The sequence below is a fragment of the Brachyhypopomus gauderio genome, chromosome 11 (assembly GCF_052324685.1).
Source record: "Brachyhypopomus gauderio isolate BG-103 chromosome 11, BGAUD_0.2, whole genome shotgun sequence".
NCBI lineage: Eukaryota > Metazoa > Chordata > Actinopteri > Gymnotiformes > Hypopomidae > Brachyhypopomus > Brachyhypopomus gauderio.
In genome coordinates this window covers 9,769,400-9,779,325 of record NC_135221.1, presented here as the reverse complement: position 1 = coordinate 9,779,325, position 9,926 = coordinate 9,769,400, and the positions used below count along the sequence as shown (strand labels likewise).

The following is a 9,926-nucleotide window of genomic DNA, read 5'->3' as shown; positions in this document are numbered from 1 at the left end:
TTATTAACACCATGCATGAAAGAGTCCTGAAACAAGACTTCAGGCTTAGTGGTTGATGGTGATGGTTATTGGCGTGCATGTGGTTTTGTTTTCCAGTCTGTCTGCCAAACGTCTGCATCACCACAACAATTCCACCTGTGTTCTTATGGGGACTCAACGGTGCAGCGGTCTCAGTCTACGGGTATAATCTACTTTTCATTAGGAACCTCACGGCCCTGCTGACAGGAGCAGGTGTAGGAGTGTGTGTGCGTGCGTGTGTGTACGTGTGTGTGGGTACAAAAACACACAAAAGGTAGTGCTTCAAAGTGGCGCTTTATAAAGGGGGCCTGCCGAATCTATCAAACAATCTGGGCCCACAGTGTTACATGCTGGGACATGAGATTTGCCCAGCTTGAAATCAAGCGTGAAAATAAGTTGGCTTATTTCATATTAATCCCCATGACCTTATAAGCACAGTAGGATTCTGTTTCCTTAGTCAAGGTAGAAAATCCATAAAAAGAAGCCATCTCATTCTACGGGCTTTAAAAATATTTGAAGGCGCCACCTCTGAGGAAAGTTTTACCGTATGTCGCCCCCTAGTGGTCATTAAAAGGAGGCGACGCGCGCTCTGAACCGCGTGGCTCTCCGTAGTTGAAATATTAATCACGTGACATCACCAGGAAGAGGAAACAATAGGTTACTTCCCTGCCAACGCCGCCAGCTCCTCGTCGGCGCCGCTGCTATAAAACATTTCCAGCGGAACATCCGAATTTACGAAGCTAAGCAGCCATGGCCGTTGTCGTGCGACGCCCCGTGTCCCGGGTGTGTGCGGGGCCGTGTGCGGGGGCCTGGTAGCGGGTGACAGGATGACATGGGGACCTGCTGGACTCAGTGTGTGGGGACGTGCAGGCGGGGGGCGAGCCGCATCCACACGGGAGGGGGGTGAGTGTCCGCCGGCCCATTAAACACTCACCGCGCCTTCAAACGTTACATTATTCCCATCGTTGTTGCTTTTCCCGCACGAGTTAGCCAGCTAGCTAGACGGCGCCCCGCCCAGGCTCGTATGAATCGGTAATTAGCTAGCTAGGCTAATCTAGCTAGCTCGCTTCCTGACGTCACACATCCGCGTGACCCGCGCGCGCGCGCGCTGACGTTGCGCGCGAGCGTCTGTGTCTGTACGTGTGCATGAGTGTGTGTACACGGCTGATGAAGGACCTCTGTCCTTCCTCTGGAAAGTAACACTCTCCAGAAGTGTGTGTGTGTGTGTGTGTGTGTGTGTGTGTGTGTGTGTGTGTGTGTGTGTGTGTAAGAGGGATACAGAGCACCGTGTCCTCCAAATTCCAAGTTTCTAATTTCATATTTCTATCCGCAGGTCTAAATACTTTAGAAGCAGCACAACAGGAGAGCACTACACAATAGAGGTAAAAATAACTGCAAAACTAAACAAAGTTTCAGTTGTTTTAACTGTCATATGCTGGTCTTTAATTAGTAATTTTATTAGTAAGCATATTTTGTACTGTAAACTATAATCTATAATAGTAAGAATTATTGTAATTATGGTTCCAGTGTTTTTCTGTTTTATTTTTTCCCATTTTTCTCTTTGACTTACATGTCTGTTTATTTTTAGTTTGAGAACCTCGTGGAGAGCGATGAGGTAAGAACAACACTAATTCTTGAACAAATAAAAATAAAATTACCAAAAATCACATAGAGAACATATTCTTTCTTTTTTTAAAATATAATATCTATTTTTCTTTCAGGGAGAGAGTTCACACAGTTGTCCCAGGTATGGATAGTTATTTGACCTTTCTCACTGTTTCCATCCCACAGCTATACCAACTTTTGGGTCCGTAACAAAACCTTCCTGTTATCATGTGACTCTCTCGCTACTATTAGAACACGTCTGTGCCGGTAGAAAAACGGACGGTTGGGAAAATAGAATGACAAAGGTCAAGGTTCGGAACAGAAGCGTGTTGGCGAGAGTAGAGGCGTTTAAGTGGTGTGCGTGTGCTAGCCGGGAGCCCTCACCTCTGCTTGTTTCGGTTCAGGCCCATCAGTGAGGAGGAGCTGGGCCACCTGAAGGAGCAGTCCTACGGCGCTATCGCCGACAAGCAGACGCTGATCGACGAGAAGCTGAACGCAGAGGTAGGGCCTCCCTTCTGAGCACCGCCGGGCTGCTGAAAGTTGCCGTGATGGTGCAGGAACGATACCGCTGCATGTGTGAATCACGTTGTCCCAAAGGCCATTTGCATCAGTCCGTATCCGATTCCATTTGCCATAAGTTGCCTTATCGGTATCGTTCGAGCTGGTTCTGTGTTACATAAACTGTTTTGCCTACTAAGCACAGGGGTTTATAACAGGGCTGTTAAATCGGATCAGCAGAGTCCTAAATAGTTACCTTATCTGGAAGTTTTTCTTTGCTTCCATTGTTTCGTTTGCATCACTTTCATCACTTTATTAATTTCTTTGTTTATTTGTTTCACTTTTTTCCCCCTCCATGTTTTTAATTTCTCCCTTTTGTTTTGGTTTAGTTAACCTCCCCCATTTTATTGTGTTATTTCTGCCCAGTTAGTGGAACAGGAGGAGAAGTTAAGGCTAGAAGAGGAGGCAATATGTGCAGCCCAGCGCCAGGCCGCCAGGCTCGCAAAGGAGCGAAAGCTGAAGGAGGTGAGGCGTCTGCACTGAGCGCGCCCAGCCCTTCTCTTACCCCGCCTCCAGACACACCCAGCCCTTCTCTTACCCCGCCTCCAGACACGCCCAGCCCTTCTCTTACCCCGCCTCCAGACACGCCCAGCCCTTCTCTTACCCTGCCTCCAGACACGCCCAGCCCTTCTCTTACCCTGCCTCCAGACACGCCCAGCCCTTCTCTTACCCTGCCTCCAGACACGCCCAGCCCTTCTCTTACCCTGCCTCCAGACACGCCCAGCCCTTCTCTTACCCCGCCTCCAGACACGCCCAGCCCTTCTCTTACCCCGCCTCCAGACACGCCCAGCCCTTCTCTTGTGGCACCAAACGTTTAGTATTTCTTTCAGATTCAGTGAATGCTGCTGGTTTAGAAATGAGTACCTGAATGAAAAAGCCTTTTTCATATCCCTTTTTAATATTTGTTCTTTGTGTTCCTTATATCCTCATTTGCACTCATTTCATTAACATCTCCCCTTCACCCTCCACCATCTCTGCTTACCTAGCTCTTCTGACCAGAAGTTCTAGCACCATATGCCAGTGGCACATTTTCCTCAGCCACCGGCCAAGGATTCGCAATCCAAACTACATCAGAGCCTTTTTTTTAAAGGTGCTGCTCTCCTTAAGAGGCGCGAGCGGTTTTTAGGTGTCTCGCGACGGCCGATGACAGGTGGCCGGTGCTGAAGTCTTTTGTGTTTCTTGGAAGCAGGAGCTGGCACAGAAGAGCAGGGGGAAGGTTGAAGCAGGAGCCACCGGCACACACCGCAAACCGTGAGTATGACTCGGCCTGCGTGGAGAGTGCCCACTTGAGGGGGCGAAGGTAAAACTTCGAGGCCACGGCGTTCTGGAGATGGGGCAGCTGGGCGGAGCGAGGCGCTCGCGGGGGAGGAGAGTTTTGATACTGCAGTAATCTGTCGGACTGGAGTGTTAAAATATTCCCATGGTATCAAGCTGAGATGGGGGGTAAATGGAAACGGTAATGACTTCTGACAGCTCTAGAACAGCTTCCTGGACGCAGCGGGTGTGACGGGGCTGAGAAGTTCATCTATGCCCGGGCTTGTTGTGTCATGTTGCAACTTTCTGTGGGTAAACATAGCAGACACTAATTTTAGAACAAATCAAGCCAGGTTCTGTAGCCCTAACTCGTTTGGACTTTCTGTACTGAAAACTTTATTTCCTGTAGCTACCCAGATAAGCAGTGAACACTTGACATTGGTCCAATACGTAGTTTTCACTGTGGACAGATGCTGTCACATTTTACTCACCTGCAAACAAGAGACTTTCAAATCCCAGATTCACATGCTTAAACAGTTGTACTAGGTCGCACGTACAGGGTGAGGAAGGGGCAGTGCATTCTGGGTACAGGACAGACGCGTTTTTTCATCTCGGCCATCACCCACAGCTTCTCCAGAGAATCCGTGTTGTTCCATCTGTCCGCATTTCCAAAAAATGCTGAGCCACCAAGTGCGGTTTGACAGACAGGCAGTGTAACTGCTAGTGAGATGTTCCCCGTGTGTGTGTGTGTGTGTGTGTGTGTGTGTGTCTGCAGCCGGCCCTCGGGCGGAGAATTTGAAGTGTACCTGCAGAGTGTGAAGGCTCAGTCAGAGGCGTTCCGCACTAGCCGTGAGTAGCACAGATCTCTCCCGCCGACACCTCACACTGCGGCCCATTAGAAGGGGGACAATTACTATTATTTTTGCTCTTTCCACTGTTTTTGACACATGTACACAGTCTTCAACCAAAGCTAACCTTCTGCTCTTTAACCCAGTGGTTCTGTCGGATCCACTATGCTGGACCACAGAGCAACAACAACAGAAATTACAGAAGTGACGCACTGATATTGGTTTCATTTGGTTTGTCATCTCATGTACCCGATGTTAATGCGTATTTCCAGGTCTGTCCTCTGACACGAATGTAGGGACCCCCAACACAGAGTGCAGCTGGGACTTCACCAGTAAAACCCGCTCTACTAATGACGACGCCACCTCCCTTGACCTGGAGTGGGAGGATGAAGAGGGTGAGGAAGGCTGTCATCTTCTATTAAACTTTATTAGTCATTGTATAGTAGATAAGCGTTAATTAATAAAAATGTTTTATTATAATCAGTGTTTTTGGATAATAATCACTATTGCTATGCTCTTCTCTTAAAGGAATAGTTCATCACTCGTGTTCAAAAAACATATATATTATTTTATTTTTTATTATGGTATGTCAGAGTTGGTTTCCGAGTTACAGGCAGTGCTAGAATGACCTCTCAGACGTCTGCAGGGCGTAATTTCAAGGTTGTGAAATGCTTTTAGTTTGACTAATAAACTCTTAAGGTAGCGGTGCATTTATGGGGCCGTTAATGCCGTTTTATGGTGAGAACAGAACGGCCGTGTATCCTGCAGTTTACCTTGGATTACTGTACCAAGGTCTGTGCACGAATGTGGTGAGCAGTGGTTTGTTTCTGCACGTCATCGCACCAACACTCCGCGTGAGTGTTGAGTTTCCTCCTGAATTAACTCTTCACTCCAGATGGTACATGATTATTTACACAAAAATTCAAATGTCATACTCATAGAAGTCTAACCTGTAACTACGTGAGCTATAAGACTACCAGCTGTCTTACTGTAACAATTTATAGTTATAGTTTTCTTATTCACAAAATAAACAGAGGATGTGCTGTTCATGTTTTTAGTTGGGAATGACCATTTCCTGAACAAACATGTCAGGCCTCACGGAACCGAGAGAGGTGCTTTAGTGCCCGTCTGTAACTCTTAAAGCAAGCATTTGAAAAATTAATGCAGAAAATTTTAGTTTAAGGTTAACCGCTGGAATTTTCCTTCAAAGGCATAATCCTACTGGGAATGCTAAAATTACTGACAGAAAAGCTCACCAGGCATGAATCTGTGCGGTTAACACCAAACATCTGCGTCATCCCAGCAAGTTGGGCCAAACTATCCCTTTCATATTTAAAAAGTGATTTGTGGGCCTGCATTTCATTTATAACTTTGCTTTAATGTACAAGTACAGAGAAACACAGAGTTGTTATTATTATTATTATTATAAGGAGATATGACTGCATTGGGTCTTAAAGGGATGCCATGGTAAGTGTGATGTTTGACCTGGTGCAGGTATGACCCGTACGGGTCCTGCGTGGGAGCGCTCCAAGACGGAGGAGGACATCCTGCGTGCGGCTCTTCGCCCGGGCGCCGCCCCCCTGGGCAGTGGCCCCGCCTCCGCGTCCGAGGACTCTAACGCGCTAGAATGGGAGAACGACTTTGTCAGCGCACACGTCGAAGAAGCTAGCGAGCGCGGCGACGAGGGCTTCGAGGGCTTCGTGAATCCCGTACTGGACAGTCCATCTGAGGTGGAGTCTAATCCTGACCATCAGGAGAGATAGTCCCAGTCCCAGCGCTGACCGTGAACAGGGGCCAAACGCCTGGCCCCGTGTGTGCTTGGACAGGAGTCTCTCAAGCTGAAGTTGTTCTACTGTATGTACATGGAATAATTTATCTCAGCCTTGTTCATGGTTCAATCATTTATTGTCGGTTTAAATCAAGTGCAATTTTTTAAAAGATCTGGTGTAATGGGGAAAAATGGCCTTGTGTTTCTTTGAGGGATGGTTGAGATTTTTCATGTCTGTCTGTAATTTTGCCGTTACATTAGTCGCCTCTGTTCTTGGGGCGTTTGCAGTCATCTTTCCTGAGCTAAATGGAAATATTGCTTGTGGCTGAGTAGGCCTACCTCATAACGATCTGAGAGGGACGTGTAGAGTAAAATTAATATATAGGAATATAACTATTAATACATAGGAATATTACTAGAGTGAATATTGCACTTAGCTTGCAGTTAGGGGTGCAGTTGTGGTTAAAATCCATTTTTAATCTTGGAAATATGACCATCAGCAACAAACTCTCTTACTCTTCTTTAGGCTGCAATAGAAGACTGATGTGTGTTCCAAAATACACACAGAAATTAATAAATACTCCCACCCCTGCGCGACAAAAAAACAGACCTTAAATGCCTTTTTGTTTTTAGATCTCCACTTCCTTTCAGACTACACCGCTCTTCAGTCATCAAGTTCTCACATACAGTACACCCCCCCCTCCCCATGACACACCTCAAAAAGTCTAATTATGTAAAAAGGTCTCTCAGTTGCCCTATTTGTTCTGAAGGAAAACTGAGTAACGGGACGTCCGTTCGTTTGGACTCAAATAAAACCATGCTGTCCTACGGGCAGTAGTTCCTCCTTCCGTTGCTGCATTTCTCCATCTTAGCATAGAGAAATATTGTTTTGGTTTACAAAACTAAATGTACTACCTCTGGGCACGAGGACTCAAGAATGGTTGAATGGTAATAACTGCCGTTACGTTTTTTTTTTCTTCTTTGTTACAAATGTCTGAAATTGTGCTCGTGAGGAGGCCGCTGCTAACCTGCTACACGGGTGATGCATTACACAAGTGAAGCCTCTATAATTTTCAGCGTCCATGTAGCGAGGCAGACGTGTCACTCGCGTACATCCGTGTTCAACCCAACGTCTTGACGCCGCTGGAGACGCCCCAGGAGGAATGAAGGAGAGAACAACTGCCTTCAATTTATGTCCAAATCTAGAAAGATAAAGATGGAGCTGTTTGCACCCCCCCCCCCATATGTGTTCATGTACCTGACATGTATTCATCAAGCAGCGTGGAACCTGTATAAAGCTGCTTTATGGCTTAATTCACTGTCTTCATGCATCACAGAAGAGCCTTTGGAGTGCTTTAGAATACATTATAGTTGTGCAGCACAGTCATTTCAGAAGTTTAACATCAGATTCACTTGTCTCATTCAGAGCTGAAACACATCTGACTGTGTAGTGTGCATGTCTGTCTGCTGTGATTTTTTTTTTTTTCTTCGTTTTTTGTATTTGTATCAGTATGGCGTCAAGTGTTTGGTGTGGGACCCTTACTGAGATTTTGGACCATGATATAAAAAGACGTTTGATTGTTTGATGATTGACACTGTAAATATGTGTGATTGCTGTACAGTTTCAAACTTTAGTCTTTTCACTTTTAAAATACCCTTTTGTCCATGTTTGGTTTCTGGGTGTAATTGTAAGTCTGGCTAACTAAATGTTACATTCTTTGCCTCAGATGAACGGGGGTTGATAGCTTTAATCATTTTGGAATGAAGAGTTTGGTCAAAGAAAACTAATTTTTTGTCCTCATTGCCACCGTTTAATGTAAATACGATGACAATTCAGCGAAACCTATATGATGCACAATTTGAGAATTCCAGAAGTTGGCATGTGAACTTTGATACTAACTATATTCATAAAGTTGAACTTTAAAATTGCACAATTCTGGTCATCTAAATGTATGTCATTTATTGGGACACATTTTCATATATATCAGCAAATGTCATTGTGAAAGCTTGGCAAACAGCTCAAACAGAGTGCAACTTTGGTTTTGAATCCTCGTCTCAGTGAGTGGAGATTTACTGCTAATAAAAAAATAAGCGATAACCACTGTGTACATGTGATTGATGCAGTAATAAAGAGATACACAATGACTGCGTATCAAGGCTGGTTCTGATGGTCGGCTGCGGAACCTGCATCGGTTGTGAAATGGATTACTGTCCGTTATATTTACATTTATTTACATTTTGCATTTAGCAGACACTCTCATTCAGAGCAACATACAAAGTGCTTTGCATCTGTTCACAGAATTCATCCTATATATTAGCACAGGCCAAAATTCAAAATACCCTTGTACCAGACTACTAAACTACAGGAATCAATGTCATTACCTAGTATTCGATTAAACATGCTCACTTAAACAGGAATTAAACTTTTAAATGAAACCATTAAAGTACGTTCAAGTGAGAGAATAGTTTGTCCAAGACCATTTCTTTCTTCCACAATTAAATTACTCCAGGACAGTTTATAAAGTCCTTTCGTATACGTACTTACGCTCGCAAACTAAATGATTACAAGTTTAAATATGCAATAAAGAACCACGAATTTAAAGGGGTCCATTCAAACAGCAGGTGGCAGTCTTGCTGCATGTCTGGTTTTTATTCAGAACACGCCATTGGTGTCACATTGAACACATTGAATGTTTATATACAGTATATATACATGTTTTAGACCTAGTGTACATAAAGTAATATTCTCATACATACAACAATCACAAAAAATCTAAATGAAATTCATGTAACAAAATTGGTTTTTCTTTTATTTTTTTTTGGTTCATGCACAGTCTATAACACACTCACTCGTTTCTTTATCAGAGCCACTGACCAATCATTCACACTCACTGGCCACATTGTGCCAGACACATTAAGTGTGTGAGTGTGTTTGCATTTCGAATCCCGTGCATTTGCACAGCATAGACAGAGCAGACTTATCAAAGGTGCACAGAAGCCTTTCTGCATGTGCACATGAGGTCACCACTGACCATCAGGTTTTGCATAGTTAGTAATTCCAGCATTGTACTGGATACACCAACCCCCCCCATCAACACCAGTACACCAGGACTTCATATGTGGACCCTTACACACTCATGCGCTGCAGTTTGCCAGCTGCCTGCTACTTCAGTTAGCATTCCTGCTTCTATAATCACCCTTAGTCACTTTCTGACCAACTGCCAACTGGAAATTGTTAAGGTGGTGAACTATTTTTTTACCAGAAAAGTAACAGTGACATGGTAGTGCCGTACCTGTGGGTGTTGTGAGGCTATAAGTGTGTGGTGCACACCAGTGCTTCTGGGATTTTTCCTCACGTCAGTGTCTTTGATAGTTTGAGGAGTGTTAGAGCATGAGAACAGATATAGACACAGGAACAGGCTACTGTCTATAAGAGAACACCCCAGGACCTGCAAAGTTGATGTTTCTAATAAATCAGAAGGGAACAGATATAGATACAGGTACAGGCTATTGTCTGTTAGGGTGCACCTCTAGACCTACAAGGTAGATGTTTCTAATAAATCAGCTAGTGAGTGTGGGCTTAGCATGTGGTGTGCCATATCTGCTGTGAGTTTCCTATATTATACCGGATGAGGAAAGTATGTTTGGGCCAGGGGAATAAGAAAGGGAAGCAGAGAAGGGTGCTGATAAGCTGAGCTCAAGCACAGTGCATATAAATAACAGCAACTCTCACGACTCTCACTATAAACACGCCTGGTTATCAGGGGTTGGACACCGGGTCTGTTCATTATGCTGGATATATTAAGTGTTGACTTGATGAATGTCTATGAATGAATGGCTTTGGATGCTAGGTCATTTAAAAGCAACATATAGTA

At 44.6% G+C, this 9,926-nt stretch overlaps 1 protein-coding gene across 4 annotated transcripts; it reads left to right on the top strand.

Moving 5' to 3' along the window:
* The first annotated feature begins 657 nt into the window (after positions 1–657).
* Positions 658–8,149, top strand: ap1ar (adaptor related protein complex 1 associated regulatory protein). Of its 4 annotated transcripts, none has more exons than XM_077021807.1 (10): positions 659–921; positions 1,352–1,400; positions 1,607–1,633; positions 1,740–1,765; positions 2,028–2,124; positions 2,548–2,646; positions 3,371–3,432; positions 4,211–4,284; positions 4,556–4,678; positions 5,778–8,149. In XM_077021807.1, exons 1-10 carry the CDS (start codon positions 851–853, stop codon positions 6,044–6,046), a joined length of 897 nt encoding a protein of 298 aa, XP_076877922.1. In that variant the 5' UTR covers positions 659–850; the 3' UTR covers positions 6,047–8,149. The 4 variants fall into 4 exon arrangements, with proteins under 4 accessions (XP_076877924.1, XP_076877923.1, XP_076877922.1 ...); XM_077021806.1 differs by having other exon boundaries at positions 3,368–3,432; XM_077021809.1 differs by lacking the exon at positions 2,548–2,646 and having other exon boundaries at positions 658–921.
* The last annotated feature ends 1,777 nt before the right edge of the window (positions 8,150–9,926 follow it).

Bases quoted from the DNA above. Each gene is read 5' to 3' on its own strand.
- ap1ar (XM_077021806.1), top strand. From the start codon at position 851: ATGGGGACCTGCTGGACTCAGTGTGTGGGGACGTGCAGGCGGGGGGCG. The intron at 1,634-1,739 runs GTAAGAACAACA...TTTTTCTTTCAG, and splicing joins ACCTCGTGGAGAGCGATGAG to GGAGAGAGTTCACACAGTTG. The intron at 2,647-3,367 runs GTGAGGCGTCTG...GTTTCTTGGAAG, and splicing joins AGGAGCGAAAGCTGAAGGAG to CAGGAGCTGGCACAGAAGAG.